At 35.8% G+C, this 18167-nt stretch overlaps 1 protein-coding gene across 1 annotated transcript in view; it reads left to right on the top strand.

Annotated features, from left to right (window-relative positions):
• Positions 1–17841, top strand: part of LOC136858544 (collagen alpha-1(V) chain) — a 394943-nt gene extending 377102 nt beyond the window's left edge. Inside the window, exon 29 of the mRNA XM_067138158.2 lies at positions 15070–17841. Within this exon, the coding sequence (XP_066994259.2) occupies positions 15070–15213 (144 nt within the window). The 3' untranslated portion in view covers positions 15214–17841. The remainder of the gene's footprint in view (positions 1–15069) is intronic.
• The last annotated feature ends 326 nt before the right edge of the window (positions 17842–18167 follow it).

Raw genomic sequence — 18167 nt, 5'->3', positions numbered from 1 at the left:
TTGACGAACGGGCTAAACCGAGACGAGCAGCCGAAGAGAAGACACGGTGCCCCTTGGACAGAGGAGCGTACGCAGGCCCACTCACAAAGAATGAGGGAAATTTAGGCTCTAAAGAAGGCCACGTTCAATGTCAAATGCAACAAGACTTAACGTGGTCCTTGATGGCCCCAGCGAATTATATAATAATAATAATAATAATAATAATAATAATAATAATAATAATAATAATAATAATAATAATAATAATAATAATAATAATAATAATTTTAATAAATTAATTAATGGCAATAAACTCATTTTAGATCTTAAAAAGAAAATCAATGACAATAAACTCATTTTACAAGTAACAACTCTCATTATTGTTCCGTATTGAAGATGACGTTAGGCATAGATATCAAGGATAATTTAATAAAAAACCACCTATTCAATACTTTTCACGTTTAATGTGGTTATTATCTACATGATTTTATGTAGACTTATTTGGTCAGGTACATGTTTCACTCATTATTTTGGGCATCTTCAGCCTGTAAACAACCTTTAGGTCAAGGTTTGGGACCTTTTTAACGAATATAAACATACCAATATATACACTATATACAATATATACATTATATACAATATATACAAACATAAGTTAATACAGTTAAGTTTTTTGGTCCTAATCTATCTAATATGAAAAATGTCCTAAACTAAAATGGATCTTCTTTTCGGTAAAGAGGATTGCATATCGGGGTTTATATGACCCCTATATCATATTAAGTTCTTGACGTACCGTGTCTGGTGACAGGATGTGTCGTCAACAATAAGTGGAGATTTGAAGTGATTGTTGCTTGTAGGTTGGTCAAGATTGAAAATATAAATTTAAATTAAATGTGTTTTAACTTGGCAGTTCTATTCTGGTTAACTTAAAATGTTCAAAAATAAAAATAAAATGAAACGGATCTTCCTTTTTTAAATCATAAGTCTTGAGAAAGGGTGATATTAAAACTGGGGCTTATTTGACCCACGATTTTCATTTTCATGTTCCCGACGTAACTAATATTTAAATGTGTTGTCATGCACAAGTGGAGATTTAAAAGCCGATTGTTGTAGGTAGACTGGTCAAGAACGTTGTGAATGAAACTGTTAGCGTCTTGACTTTGGGTCTCATGTAACGTCAAGGAATTGACAAGAGTACAATATTAAGCTGTTTCATAGTTTTAGGCTGCTGCTTAATTGAGAAGAAACTCCTAGACACTTGATACAGTCTTGTGTGAAAATTGCTCCCGTTGATGTGTTGCTTGGTCTTTGGGAGGGATCTTAAGAATATCTGTAATGAAGTAGAAAAATAATTTTGAATTAAAAATTTAGAGCACGCGTTGTGATAAAATGTATTAAATTAACACCTCTTAACTGTAAAATGACTTACTTGTTCAATTAATACTAGATGGACCTGTCTGTTCCGGCAGCGCCTGTCTTATCACCATTTCTACTCCTGGTGTTGTACTGGTGCGGTAATGGAGGGGCGGGGCATGGAGGGAGAGTGGGGGTAGGCTGGTCTATGGGCGTGTGTGCTGTTGCTGGAGGGGAGTTTCTAGAAGCAATATGGGCGGGTTTAACTTTTGGCATGGTGGATGAAGCATTTGAGTGTGGAGATTTAAATAATTGAGGGATTTTGTTTTGATCTGAATTCACGACATTAATTAATCTAGGTGTTAATTCGTACAAAGGATTTTAAATTTCATTGACATCGTTGAGATTTTTATTTTTATTGTAGGTTTGGTCTAAAAAGATGTGTAGGTTTTCCAGTTCATTCATTAATTTCCCTTTACCTATGCTTCTAATGATGGTAAGATCTTTCTCTATGGATGTAAAGTGATGGCCCGTTTCTCTCATATGTTGGCTCATCGCTGAGTACTTATTGTGTTTTTGAGCGTTATAATGTTCCAGATATCTCATGTTAAAGCTCCGGCCAGTCTGTCCGATATAAGAAAAATCACATTGTGTACATGTTAGTTTATATATGCCGGACCTTGAATAATGGTTGCTATTGTGATTGACCTTGTTGTGGTTAAAAAATATGTTTCGATTGGTGTTAACTGTCCTGAAGGCTATATTGATATTGTGCTTCTTTAAAGTATTTGCGATCTGATGGACGGCTGGGTTGTTATATGTAAATGTGGCGAAACTAGTTTTTTTAGGTTTTTCTGGGACGAGGTTAGTGGACAACATGTACACAATGTGATTTTTCTTATATCGGACAGACTGGCCGGAGCTTTAACACCAGATATCTGGAACATTATAACGCTCAAAAACACAATAAGTACTCAGCGATGAGCCAACATATGAGAGAAACGGGCCATCACTTTACATCCATAGAGAAAGATCTTACCATCATTAGAAGCATAGGTAAAGGGAAATTAATGAATGAACTGGAAAACCTACACATCTTTTTAGACCAAACCTACAATAAAAATAAAAATCTCAACGACATCAATGAAATTTAAAATCCTTTGTACGAATTAACACCTAGATTAATTAATATCGTGAATTCAGATCAAAACAAAATCCCTCAATTATTTAAATCTCCACACTCAAATGCTTCATCCACCATGCCAAAAGTTAAACCCACCCATATTGCTTCTAGAAACTCCCCTCCAGCAACAGCACACACGCCCATAGACCAGCCTACCCCCACTCTCCCTCCATGCCCCGCCCCTCCATTACCGCACCAGTACAACACCAGGAGTAGAAATGGTGATAAGACAGGCGCTGCCGGAACAGACAGGTCCATCTAGTATTAATTGAACAAGTAAGTCATTTTACAGTTAAGAGGTGTTAATTTAATACATTTTATCACAACGCGTGCTCTAAATTTTTAATTCAAAATTATTTTTCTACTTCATTACAGATATTCTTAAGATCCCTCCCAAAGACCAAGCAACACATCAACGGGAGCAATTTTCACACAAGACTGTATCAAGTGTCTAGGAGTTTCTTCTCAATTAAGCAGCAGCCTAAAACTATGAAACAGCTTAATATTGTACTCTTGTCAATTCCTTGACGTTACATGAGACCCAAAGTCAAGACGCTAACAGTTTCATTCACAACGTTCTTGACCAGTCTACCTACAACAATCGGCTTTTAAATCTCCACTTGTGCATGACAACACATTTAAATATTAGTTACGTCGGGAACATGAAAATGAAAATCGTGGGTCAAATAAGCCCCAGTTTTAATATCACCCTTTCTCAAGACTTATAATTTAAAAAAGGAAGATCCGTTTCATTTTATTTTTATTTTTGAACATTTTAAGTTAACCAGAATAGAACTGCCAAGTTAAAACACATTTAATTTAAATTTATATTTTCAATCTTGACCAACCTACAAGCAACAATCACTTCAAATCTCCACTTATTGTTGACGACACATCCTGTCACCAGACACGGTACGTCAAGAACTTAATATGATATAGGGGTCACATAAACCCCGATATGCAATCCTCTTTACCGAAAAGAAGATCCATTTTAGTTTAGGACATTTTTCATATTAGATAGATTAGGACCAAAAAACTTAACTGTATTTACTTATGTTTGTATATATTGTATATAATGTATATATTGTATATAGTGTATATATTGGTATGTTTATATTCGTTAAAAAGGTCCCAAACCTTGACCTAAAGGTTGTTACAGGCTGAAGATGCCCAAAATAATGAGTGAAACATGTACCTGACCAAATAAGTCTACATAAAATCATGTAGATAATAACCACATTAAACGTGGAAAGTATTGAATAGGTGGTTTTTTATTAAATTATCCTTGATATCTATGCCTAATAACCTCATTATCGCCAAATCTGAATATTTTTTTTACGTCGCACCGACACAGATAGGTCTTATGGCGACGATGGGACAAGGAAGGGCTAGGAGTGGGAAGGAAGCGGCCGTGGCCTTAATTAAGGTACAGCCCCGGCATTTGCCTGGTGTGAAAATGGGAAACCACGGAAAACTATTTTCAGGGCTGCCGACAGTGGGGTTCGAACCTACTATCTCCCGAATACTGGATACTGGCCGCACTTAAGCGACTGCAGCTATCGAGCTCGGTCAAATCTGATAAAGGCAACACCACCGTCATAATGGAAAAAACTGACTACATAGCTAAAACTAAACATTTCTTCAATGACTTCTTTTTCTATAGTAAAAAAAGACCCAACCAATAAAATCCAACGCCTACTCAAACAAACCTTAAAATGCACTTCCTTTCTCCTCACTGATGAAGAAAAAACTAAATTAATTAACATGAACCCAGGCCTACCCACTGCCAAAGCCCTCCCAAAAATTCATAAAACTAACATTCCCATCCATCCAATAATCAATTACAGACCCAGTCCCTTATACAATACTTCTAAATTCATCCAAACATTTTTACTAAAAAAACTTTCAATTTTTATCCAACAAATCTATCAAAAACTCTTCTGAATTAATCGACAAATTAAAGTACTTTGACATCCAACCAAACTTTTCTCTCCATTATTTTGACATCGTAAACATGTACCCTAGTATTCCAATTTCCAAATTATTCCCCATAATAAACTACTTAAACAAATTCAGTAATCTGAGTAAACTAGAAATTCAAGACTTCAAGTCATTCTTATAATTGGTTCTCAATAATAATTATTTTACCTTTGACAACACCATTTATCAACAAGATGGTTTAGCTATGGGCTCACCAGCTTCAGGCATTCTAGCTGAAATCTACCTCGACTTCTTAGAAAACACAAAAATTAATAATAATAATAATTTCTCTAACATCCTCTTTTGGGCCAGATATGTCGATGACACATTAGTAATTTTAAACAAAGAATCAACCAACGCAGCCTCTACACTTCTTCTCCTCAACAACATTGACTCTAACATTAAATTCACCCTCGAATCAGAACACAACAAAACTCTTAATTTTCTACGCTTAACCATTACTAGACATCCTTCTTTTTTATCTTACAAAATTTTCAGAAAACCAACCCAAACTGCAACCACAATATGACAAGATTCTTCGCACCCTCAAGCACATAAACGTGCTACTTATAAGAACCTAATTATCCTTGCCTTCAACACCCCTATATCTAAAAAAGATTTAAATAATGAATTAAACACCATCCGTAACATCGCTAAATTCAATGGCTATAACAACTCCTTCATAAACCGTATCATCAACAAATTCAAACACCGTCCTAAAACTACTTAATCTAAAGACAAGAGCAAACCCACTGCATTTTCCACTTTCACTGAAGAAGCTTATAAAATAACTAATGTTCTTAAAAAAAAAAACATGAAAATTTCCTTTAGAACCAATAACAGAAATTTTGATATATTACACAACTCTAAATCACTAAATAAATCTAATGCTTTTTCAAAATCTGGAGTATACAGATTCAAATGTAACAATTGCAGCTCCTCGTACATCGGTCAAACTGGCTGCAACTTCAACATCAGATACTCCGAACATATCAACGCCATTAAATACAACATATTCTCCGCCATAGGACAACACTTACACAACTCCAAGCACAATTTCACCAATATTGAAAAAGACATGAAAATACTTAAAATCATTAACAAAGGCCCCCTCTTAAACAACACTGAAAATTGTTTTATTCACCTTGACCAATACTTCAACCCCAGTTTCAACTTAAACAATATTTCTGAAAAACCCAACATCCTATTTGACTTCCTAATTCTTCTTCTCAAAAATTCTAAATTTCAAAACCTGAATTCAATTTTCCATGCCTTACAAAGTTCCTAGCCACATTTTATACCTCCAGTAACCCACCCTCCTAACCCACCCTAAAGTACCCCTCCTTCATCCCTATCTTATCCTCTCTCACCACCTTTCAACTTTAAACCCTTTTAATCTTATCCACTAATCTTCTTTCTTTATTAATTTATCCCATTTTTCTTTTCACCCCTAAAAAAAAAAACTACATTGCCACCTTCATTTTGGGCTCTCTCTTTCAAATTTAAACTCATGCCTTGCGTCCGCCAACTTTGACTACTTCAATCACGACCTGAATTTTTTATATTCAAGAAATAGCGCACTGTGCATACACGTTTTCATTTGTTTCCGGTATTGCGCTTTTTACCATTTTTTTCTATTCACTATTGTTTTTTCACGTCAACTGTTCTGAAAATCTTCAAGATCATAATTATGTATTCAGTTATATTGAATCGTATTATAAGTATATATATATGGGTACATTTTCGTGAACTAAGCAAATACTTGATCATTAATCTATCCTTCAATCTCCGTCAGCGTATGAAACTACAGCACTTGACGTTGTAAACACCGCGCCGATCTTCTGGAGCTTGCAAGTTACTTCGGTTGAGCTGCTCGTCTTTGGCTTCTTCATGACTTTAGATCTTCATATTTGGATTGTGTTGTGACTTTGTGCCTGACGGTATATGCAGTCTGGCTCATTTAACTGTTCTCTGCTTTTCGTGAACATTGTGAGACAGTGCCAAATATTGCGTGTGCCGTGCTGATGCTCGGAAGATTACGCATTACTTCTTTTAATTGACTTACATTCCACTTCGTCTGAATTTTACAGTGCCTACCCCCGTCATTTTTATATTGCCTCTTCAACTGATATTGTGTGGACTTGACCGTTAACTTCTTTCTTACTTATGCATTGTTTTTCGAGTTATAATCGGCTGATGATGACCCAGACTGGGGTCGAAACTGGTATCATTTCCACTTTTAATTAAATAAGAATGTAATCTCTACATCTCTTATTTACTTGTATTGAATAGGTTGAACTACCATATTTATTATTTCAATTTAACTGTGATACTTTTCAATACGGAACAATGAAATTTTTATCTTTAAATAGACATCGTGTAATGTCGAACGAGGTAACTGTAACTGCCTACTTGCTTGTTGAATTGGCTTACGAGGGCTCCGCTTGAAGGACTCATGGATTAAATCAACAGTACCCTCTGAAACTGCGTGCTTGGCATGGCAGCCGGACATCGACAGCAAGGGCCCACATTCTCAAAGGCGCCTGTCCCGTTTCAGGATTGTTGCATAAGAGGGAACATCATCAGTTGGTAACAGTCCATACTCACGCCGAAATCTACGTTGTACTAGTGTAACGGATTTCTTCTCCATGAGAGAAAGCACACAGAACAGCTTCTGCTGTGGAGTCCGCATGGTTACTGGCAGGCTTCTCGTGAACAATGCAGTTACGCACATGCATATGTGGTACTACTGCCACCGCAAGCGAACACAGAAAACATTTGAGTTACTTTAGTTGTAGAAACAAACCACCAATAAATATCTCCATTATTTCTCAAGTTATTAAATTTTATATTATTATACCTTTATCCCGGACACCTTGTACTGCAAACATGTCCAATATAATCAGAAAGAATGATTTCCCAGAACTTACAAACAACACATGTCAAGGTGACTGGCCTGTAATTATCTGCTTTATGTTTGGCACCCTTTCCCTTGTATAATGGGGCTACTATTGCAACTGTCCATTCATTTGGTATTGCTCCTTTATGCAAACAGTAATCAAATAAGTATATCAGATATGGCACTATATCTCAACCCACTGCCTTTAATAAATCTCCAGAAATCTTATCAATCCCAGCCGCCTTTCTAGCTATCAACTTTTGTGTCCTTTTGTAAATATTTTTATTATCATAGGTATATACTCCCCTTGTTCATTAATGATCCTTGGAATGTCCTTCCTGGAACCTGTTTCTGCCTTAAAGTATATATACATATCCTTCCATCGCTCCCTAAAATTCATATGGCTGCCACTTATGTTTCCCATCATGTTATACTCAGCTGACTTTTTGGCTAAATTCAGTTTCCTAGTAAGCTCCTTCAATTTCTCCTTACTTCTGCAACCAGCCCTAAATCTTTCTAAACTACACCTCCTTACTCTCTCTATTTCCCTATTTCTCTATTCCTGACCACTTTTGAAGGTACATGCCTGTTTTCACACTCATCAACAGCTGCTTCCAAATCCATCCCATAGGCTGTTTTTGTTTATCATTTTCCATTGGTCATAATTGCTTTTTAAAAATTTCCCTGTGCCTCTCTTATCAATCTTATGGTATTGCCTGTATGTATGTATGTTGGGTATTCAGCCCAAAGGCTGGTTTGATCCTCTGCAGCTCTACCAACAGCTGCCATAAATAGCCTAGGTGTCACTGAAGAGGCGTACTAGGGAAATGAGGAGTGAGGTAGTTTCCCATTGCTTTCCTCACCGAGCCAGCCGTTGCTATTACATATCAGTCTGCCATGCACTGAAATGTGTGCACCAGCCGACCCTATGAGTGATATTTTCACACCATTCATAACAGGAACTGGCTGCATAAGCAATGGTATTACTAGCATCACTCATACCTCAGTCATTTTCATATTGTCAAAGCCAAGGATGAGACTGAGACAGATCAATGAAAGTAACAAATTTTATATAGCCCATACCAGAAGACATAGTGCACTGTAAACACTACATCTCGCCAGCAAGGGCATGGTATTGCCTACTAGTCCTAATTTTACAACATTCCTTTTTATCACATTCATTTTATCTGTGACAAAGACAACTTCATGATCACTTATACCATCTATCTCTTCAGTTTCTCTTCAGTTTATCAGCGTCACATCTAGAATACTTTTCCCTCTATTTAGTTCCATCACTTCCTGATTCAGCTGTCCATCCCATATTAATTAATCATAATTTGTTGGTCATAATTTCTGCCATTTGCATTCCCCTCCCAGTTAACATTTTTTAACAATATTAAAATATTTACCCACTTTCACTTTATTAAAACCCATCATATGCCCTACGAATGTGACCTCAGGAGTTCTCATACATAAACTGTACTTCTTCATGAATCTACTCAGCCAGTTTTCTCCAACTATTTGGTTATCTCTGTTAAAAGGATATTTGATTCTTTTCTCTGCAAACTCAAATAATTTTCCTACACTGAATCCTAGTTAAATCCAAAAACCTTTGATTGAGCTCAGTAATATAATGCTGCAGTACTTCGAGTTGCTCACTTGAAAATGTTGTGGAACCTCCCATCATGCACTGGCAGGTCCTACAAAGAAAACTTCTGAATAAGCTATATTCCTAAACATGCTATTTAGATTAAGTTATTGCCCATATTCCTTACACTCATTAAATACAGGCTTACTTCTTGCAGTTTCTTCAAGTAACGTCTTAAAGTCACTTCAGGAATACCATATTGTGCTGCGACTGCATTACAAGACACCCGAGATTCTTTGACAGCATTCATTGCTGCTTCAACCGAGTCCTGTCTATCCATCTTATGCTGATAATTTCTAGGCATTTCTGTAATTAGCGTAAGGGTATGGGTGACTAAGTCTAGTTTATATCTGACTTGGTGTGACGAATTCGTCAACTTGTCCCTTTCATCTTGCCCCAGGCTGCTTAGGGAGAGGTTGTTCTAACAATCAATAGACGTAGTGAAATCAAGATTCAGTTAACACTGAAGTAAGTTGAAAATACATACATTGTATTTAAAGAAAATGAAACAGTTAATTCGTATTTGTATTTAAAGAAAATGAAACAGTCAATTTGTATTGCGAGCACACTAGTATGAGGCGTGCTTTTTAAGTAAAGGCCATTTTGTTGTAGACACTAGTAGTTCACGCGCACGTCACAACAAGCATGTGCATCATGTGCTTGCTCAAATGTTCAAGATTATCAACTTGCCCGCCCCATGCGAGGTTCCGTCAGTGGTACGGTTTTTGTCGGCAAGGAACCTGTCTGCTGCAGACATTCACCGACAGTATTGCGAAGTGTATGGTGCTAATGCTATGAGTGAAGGTAAAGTGCGTAAGTGGGTACAAGACTTCACAAATGGCTGTGATAATGTCCATAATGAGGCCCACTCTGGTCGCCCATCTCTGATCACAGACGATTTGGTGGCATCAGTTGAAGTGAAGATTCATGAGGACAGATGCTTCACAATAACAGCTCTCTCAAACACCTTTCATAATGTGTCTAGGTCAGTGCTTTACAAAATTGTTTCTGAAAACCTAAACTTTAGGAAACTGTGCTCCTGTTGGTTGCCTAAACTCCTAACGGAGGACCACAAAAACAAAAGATTTGAGTGTACGATGCCAAAGATGGTGATGACACGTTGAGTCAGATCTAACGGGAGACGAAACATGGGTTTCGCATATCACGCCCGAAACAAAGCAACAGAGCATGGAATGGAGACACATTTGCCTACTGCCAAACCTTGACAAAGCTACACAGAGCGATACAAAATGAAAGACTTGCCATACTGACAAGGGGAATCGTCCTTATCCATGACAATGCAAGGCCGCACACTGCAGCTCAGACCCAAGGTTTATTGGACACTTTTGGCTGGGATGTTTTAGACCACCCAGCCTACAGCCCTGACCTTGCGCCAAGCGATTACCATCTGTTCCACCACCTCAAACATCACCTCAGTGGCAACCACTACAATGATGACGATGAAGTGAAAATGGCCGTGAACTCTTGCTTATTGAAGCAGGCAGCAAGTTTCTATGAAGAGGATATTCATAACTTAGTTGTAAGGTATGATAAGTGTTTAAACAAACATGGCGGCTATGTTGAAAAATAGATTGAAGTATGTAGAATTTGCAAATAAATGTGGTGTTTGAAAATCGTCTTTCATTGTGTAATTATTTTTAAATGGCCCTTACTTAAAAAACACACCTCGTAGTAGAGGCTTCCTGCACATACCTAAGATATTTTAGTGTGACCGTGCCAGACAACAAACCCCTACCATTACTAGTCTGAGACTAAACGGAATTTACTTCAATGTGTAAGTTGTACCTGTGAAAGATCAGGCCCAAGGTCACATGATAGCTAACTTAATGAACAGAATACTACAAAAGTTATGGTTGATTCGTCATCTTGCCCCGGTTTCCCCTACTTACTATTGTTAGACAATGAATTCCTAACAGCTCATTTGCCAGCAGTATTGAACAATATCTACAGTGACATCCTGTCTTGAATGAGATATCGGTTGGATCTACTTGATAAGGAGAATTGCACCGGGTGAGTTGGCCGTGCAGTTAGGGGTGTGCAGCTGTGAGCTTGCATCCGGGAGATAATGGGTTCGAATCCCACTATCGGCAGCTCTGAAGATGGTTTTCCGTGGTTTCCCGTTTTCACACCAGGCAAATGCTGGGGCTGTATCTTAATTAAGGCCACGGCCGCTTCCTTCCAACTCCTAGCCCTTTCCTATCCCATCATTGCCATAAGACCTATCTGTGTCAGTGAGATGTAAAGCTACTAGCAAAAAAAAAAAAGAAAGAATTGCTCACTTGGTAAGGTCCAATGTGCATTTCCATTTTTTGAACATAATATCTTACTTCTGTACTTTACTGGATTAGATCTGAGATACTGCCAAAATCTGCAGATGCCTCTAAATAGACCTAACACTTCAGTGATAGCTACATATTCACCTTAATCATAGTGCTCAGGGCAACAATTGTTAAATCTATCAAAAATAAATCATAATAGAGCAAGCTTATCATATTCCTGTCTCTCATTTCATGTGAAATACTATCAAACTCCCACAGCACGTAACAAATAAAATTCAAAACATTTTCTCACCTGTAAAATCATTTGCATAAAAATTGTCTAGATTTTGATAAAACTATTGGAGGACACCTCCCATATAAAGAAAGCCAGTTTAAGGCTTTCATCTCCATAACATTGGTTTCTGCAGCTTCAACCTTACAATTAATTGCCCTGTTATGTTGGAACCACATATTTGCATAGTTTACAATTTTGTCAGACATGATAGTGTCAAAAAGAGGGTTCTCCAATTTCAAGTGTACCTTTTGCTGCCTGGCCTCTAACACAAGGAATGTAGCTTCATTTTACACTATAACACTGGTTCTCACATTTTGTGGTAGAAAGTGGGTATACCATTTCATGGCACTAACTTTACCAAGAAGAAATACCCTTTGAGACCTATTTATGCTGAAAATTAAAATAGCATTTAGTTCTTCACCTGATCATCCAATATCTGATTCATCTGGAATTTCTGCAAGCATATTCCTTGTTATCTTTTCTCGATTATTCATTTTTCTGCAGAATGTGGATAACATAACTCATTACAGTTGTGATGTAATGATGATGAAAATTTCTAGTAATCATAATCAAATGCAGCTAAATGTGACATTACAAAATTATTTGGAAAGGAAAATAGCCCATATTATTTACACATGGAGTTCTCATCCAGGTAGAGAAAATCAGAATGTTTTACAGAGAACTTAAATCATTTGTATTATGTCTTATTGGTAATTACCTATGGTTTGTACAGGTAAATCAGATATATGAAACAGTCAACAAATTATTTGTTAAGAAAGAAGCCATTCTGTTTCAGTGTCAACTCAGTTACATTTTTCAATCTATTGAGGCACGGAATGTAATGCGATAACATACCTGTAAAAAGTCTATAAGTTACGGTATATTAGTTCGTAAATGAAGCAAGGTCACACACCAAATAAAACTCTAATGGTGCTTGTTAGTCATGCACGGAAGAAACATCAAGGTGATGATAGTTGTCACACCAATGATACCTCACTTGCACGTGCGAAGCACAGCCTGTTGAATTCCTTACAGGACAAGTCCAAATAAATGAGCGGGAAAGGCATAGGGGTAGGAAGATTCTTCAGTGACCATAGAAGTACTGTACCATGCAAAATAAAATTGACATGGAGGGAAATCTCTGTGCAAAACTTGAGGCAATACTTGACTAAATGACTCTAATTCTTCAGTTTTGAAGGTTACAGATGTTCTTAAACCGTCATAATCTTTTGATTCAAAGTCACCATAACCATAACCACAACCACAGTTAGTATCAAAATTATATTTAAAACATTCCTGAAGAATGTTCTGTTACCCTGAGAAGATTGATAACATCAACAGTTTTGAAAGCTTTGAGGTTTTTTAGATAGCTCTTGAATAGATGAAATAGCAATGTCAGAAGAAAACGGAAGTTGTTCCAAAAAATGTGTGAACTTGCAATAAAGTTCTTGATAACATTATTGCATGTTGTTCCCAAATATATTTTAATTCCATACAGCCTTCAATCTGGGTTACTCTGAACTTACTGACTAAAAAGATGAGGAAAAGGAATTATGTTAAATATTATAATCATTAGACCACCCATGTAAACCTGGTCATTAGTTTCTCTAAAGCTCTTGTTTTAAATGTATATCATAAATACGTGTGTGTGTTCTTCAGAAGTTCTCTTAGTAAACCATTTACCGTATTTGCTCGCATATAACTCGCATTTTTTTTGACCAAAAATAAGTGTGAACATTTCCCTGCATGATATATGCAAGGATTGAGTACATGGAACGACATGGGATGCAAGGTATGCATCATCATTATAAGGCTGAGGATTATATTCAGTACTGAATAGATCCACAAATGTAGAGATTTCTAAGGCTAATAAAATTAGCTCCAATGAAATGTATAGACTTCACTCTGTTCTACATTTATATTATCTAGTAGTCTATATCTGATCTACAACTTCAATAAAGAATTGAATAAAACAAAGAAAGGTCAGACCTTGATCTTGGTTTGTATGGTCTAGGTTTTCTTCTTTGTGGAGATCTCAACTGCTACTGCAGTTACCGAGGCTGAAATCGCATGACATTTTCTGACAGAGAGATGTTTGCCTTCGCGGACACAATCCCTTTCGTGTCAGGAAACTATGGATCCAACCCTGGCTCACTTTCAGATCCAAACAGCTGATTCCTCCTTTAATCGCCAGTTCGCGCGATTTGAAATGTAACATCTCGTGTGAGATACTGTAAAGCCATCATTTTGCAACTCTGTAAAGTAATGAAGCAACTCGTCTTCCAGCTCAGGAAATTTACCAGTTTTCGGTTCTCTGAATGCCTTACGTGTTTGGTTGGTGGTTTCTAGCGTAGCTTTCTGTTTACACCAGCAGCGAACATTAAACTCAGTCGCACTGAATTCTCGACCAGCAGCTCTGTTACCATGTTCTTCAGCATATTTTATCACTTTGAGTTTAAACCCAGCTGTTTAATTCCTATGTTTCACCATAAATTAAAGATCGACCTACATGAGAAAACTTAACTGAGAAACAACAATGAAACGTGAAGACAGAATACTGGTACTTGTCAATAATACAACAGATGGATGATACAATACCTAAAACCTCGATCACTTGACTATCTAGACAGAGAAACACTCCCAGTTCACGTCATCAGTTCTGCCGGATGGGTAGTGAAAAACATATTGACAAAGACGGAAGAGTGAGAGGGATGGCTGAGTGACTGACTGGCTAGGAATGCAGCTTTGGGGTGGGGGTTTGCGAGTTAGGTATTTTTGTTAAAACAGCTAACCTCAACCATTCTTCAAGTAGAAAGAAATGCAGCTTCTCTTGTACTGTTATGTACAAAGTACCGTATCAGCAGCTGGTACAGTTCCCATATTTAATGTAGGCATGTCCACGGAATAACCAAACTTTATTTTGTGTATGTACTGTATGTCTTTATGATGTCTGAAATTAATGTGAGTTATGTGTGGGGATTTTTTCCTGCAATTTCAAATGTTAAAAATTGGGTGCGAGAAACACGCGGTGGCGAGTTATATGCGAACAAATACGGTAATATGGTATGCTTTGCCACCATAATTATTATCAAAAGTATATTTGAATATATGATAATGATAATATGATGATGAATATATTTAGTTCTGCAGTTAGAGTCATTGTAAATTTTACATAAGAACAACATTCTACTTTACCTATTTAATTAGAGAGATCCAACTTTCTGTGACAAGTATACCATTATTAATAAATTCATTAAATCAATATCATTAGAAGATTATACCTTAAGACAATCATTTGGTATTCATATTTTCCCAGCTCATAGGTCTGGAAAATGACTTCTGCATTCCTGTTTATTGTTTGAATACCTGTGTGATTTGACTGTTCACCTCATTCTGTGGTACATAAACAAAAAATATTTCTCTAGTTAATTTTCTATGTATGTTTGGTTTCAGACTCGCAAAAGCAAAAGTGAGACAGTGTTTGAAGTAAGAACAAAGAAACTCGGCAATGTTCCCATTGTTGACTTCTATCCAGTAGATTACGGATTGCCTCATCAAGCATTTGGCTTCCAAGTTGGTCCAGTTTGTTTCATATGAGAATCCCTGCTAAAATAAACTGATGTAGACAAAACAAGTTGATGGCTGTGAATGTCATGTTGCATGGCAGAAAAACATTTCCGCATACAGATAATAAAGATCTAAAGAAAGAAAAATGTTCTGCAACAGCACATCAAACAACTAATAAGATGATACAATGAAATGTATTTTCAAAATTTCTTCTGAAATTTGAAACAATATTTTGAAATTTCCAACAGTTACATTCACTTAGAGCAGCTTAACACAGTCATTTTCTGTAAAACAATTCTTTATGCAGAATTTGGGAAAGGGAAAAGGATTTATTACAAATCGATTCTTCTTTTGTGTTAGATGTAAGCACTAAGTTTATTGCAATAAATATGAAACATACAGTTTCAATTATTTCTGCAAGAACTGGAAAACAGCAAGTGTGCCATTTTTCAGTATTTAAGTAATTTAATACTCAGGTACTTAAAATTACAAAGATTTTGAGGCAATATCTTAGTAAGAAATGCCTTGACTCTTAGTAGAAAGTGATTATTTTTTAGTGACATCCTCATTATGAATGCTTCTTTACCCTACCATTCTGTATCAAAGAAAATACTAGAAGAGGACAACACACAATTATCTGTGTTCTGCTTCAGCCCTGAAACAAGAAATGAGGAATATTGTTATATTGTATTAAACCATGGCATTAAAACCTTATTCAGTCAATAACCACTGATCTTCATTTAGGTTGAGGTTACAAATAGTAGGAGTTTTTACCTTCTGCTACTTGAAGGGTCTTCATGATCTGTGCAGAGATGGTTTTGCTTTATAACTTTTTATATTTGAAACACTAGTATTACATACCAAAACATTTTCTAATTTCCTATCATGTGGCTAAAATGGATGATTTCTTAGTCTACTGATTCATTTCATGTGCATATTTTGAAACTTTTAACGCATAAAAAATTAAACAATGATCTATCTGAACATGTTTCCTGTTGAATTAATGTTTTCCCTTTTATGTACCTAATAAGTATGTTAAGTAGAGATTAAAAGACAACACTAGCTATATGGAAAGTAGTATGACATATTACAGGACTGCTTACAAACACGACTGGTGTTAAGACTCCACGATTTCTTACAAGCCATACGAAAGAATTTTAATGAAATGCATTGTACTTAAATATTTTAATTGTATGCTTTTTTTCAATACAGTAGTATGACCAAATACATACATTTTATAACTTGACGCTGAAGCATACTAATCATTTCTTGCACTGATTATGATAACACTGAGCAACTCCAATTCATAGAAATTTGCAAGGGCATAAAGAGTCTACTGTAGCCTATTTCACTATCTAGCTAGATCATCCAAATCATCATCCTTGATGAATGAATGTACATTCTCTTCCTTGTATTCTATTGTAAATAAATATATTAAAGCTACTACTAACTATATTTGAAAGGAAAAAATACAGACCAAGAGCAGTCTCTTGGGTTTATGTTGCCTCGGTTCAGAACATTACTCAGAGATTTGTACTGTTTAGTTTCCAGGTCTCAAAAGCATTAATCAAAGTTCTTTTCTTGTACATTTTATATTCAATAAAACTGTTAAAAATTTAAATTGTAAGATTTATACACAGTGTGTTCAGATTTCTTTTTCTTTTAAAGCACACTGCCACTCAATACAGACTAAGACATGTGCCATGTGGGCTGCATTTAAAATACTAACCAGGAACATTAATTTAGAGCACTTCTTTTATTAACAATTTTCATTTAAACAGATTTTTGCTTCTTCCTTCCATAATAGTTTGAGAATATCCTTATACAGGGACTCTCATCTTAAGATAAATCACAGGATTTTTGACCCTATCAGTTATTTCAGTGGCACTGTTTTTGGGCTCAAAATATATAAAAGACTAATCAATCACAAAGCCAGCCTTTTTGAATAAACAATGAGTATACCATAAAATTTCCTCAACATTTCTCATTAAATGTCTGAAAATTATAAACTTTAAATATCCCAATGCACACAAATAGCTTTATCACTAAAATTGAAGTGGTACCAGTGGTTGGTCAAGTTAAGATTACTTGAGATGTTTGAAAGACACTTTCCTCACACCTGTTAACATCCTATTTTTCGTAAAAAAATAAAGAGCATGCTTAGTTATTAAGCCTACGCAAATTCACAGTGGTTCTAGTATGCCAAAGAAGAGAAAGATGATGGTAATAGTAATAGAATCCCAATCGCAGATTTGCACTGCTTATAAATTGATGTAAAGGTACAGTATTTAATATTACTTCTATTTTAAAAGCAGTTGCACTATTCCTAACTTGCTCCTAAGGTACTGTGAAAAACTGACATTAAGATGCCACTGGTCTATGACCATAGTATAAAAAATATTGTAAATATATAAATATAAAGCATTATGTATGTTTTCAAGGTAGACATAGTAATATTGTTTGTGACTAAAAGTGATGTGTTCAGAAGACATAAAAGACACTGCCAATTCTATGTAACATTAAAAGTTCTTATATTTAATACTATTTGTAAGTAAGATTATTGTCATACAGAACATAGGAATTTGAGTATATTACCAGAGCTATTTTTTGTACAAACTTTTATAAAGAATTCTTGTATTAAAATGTTTTATTTCTATACTGTTTTTTTTTTTTTTTCCTTATTATCCAGACATTGCCCTACATTATTGTATCTCTGACTTCATGAGTGCTTTCAGATGAGACTGAAATTGAGTGTGCTGGAGAAGTCTTGGTTGGACTAGGAAGAGACTGATGTAGCTGTTTTAGAGAGAGCCTTATCATTAATTTTGAATGTCATGATCAACTGGATGTATTTGTATTTTCTTTTAAAGTTATTCTAAACCTTACTTATTACCTTATGTGATTCTTCACTTTCATTATATTCATATTTTCTGGATAAAGAAAATGTAATAAGGAACATCAGCTTATCTAGTCAAAAGGAATAC

The sequence above is a fragment of the Anabrus simplex genome, chromosome 1 (genome assembly GCF_040414725.1).
Source record: "Anabrus simplex isolate iqAnaSimp1 chromosome 1, ASM4041472v1, whole genome shotgun sequence".
Lineage (NCBI taxonomy): Eukaryota > Metazoa > Arthropoda > Insecta > Orthoptera > Tettigoniidae > Anabrus > Anabrus simplex.
This window is presented reverse-complemented; position numbering and strand designations above follow the sequence as displayed.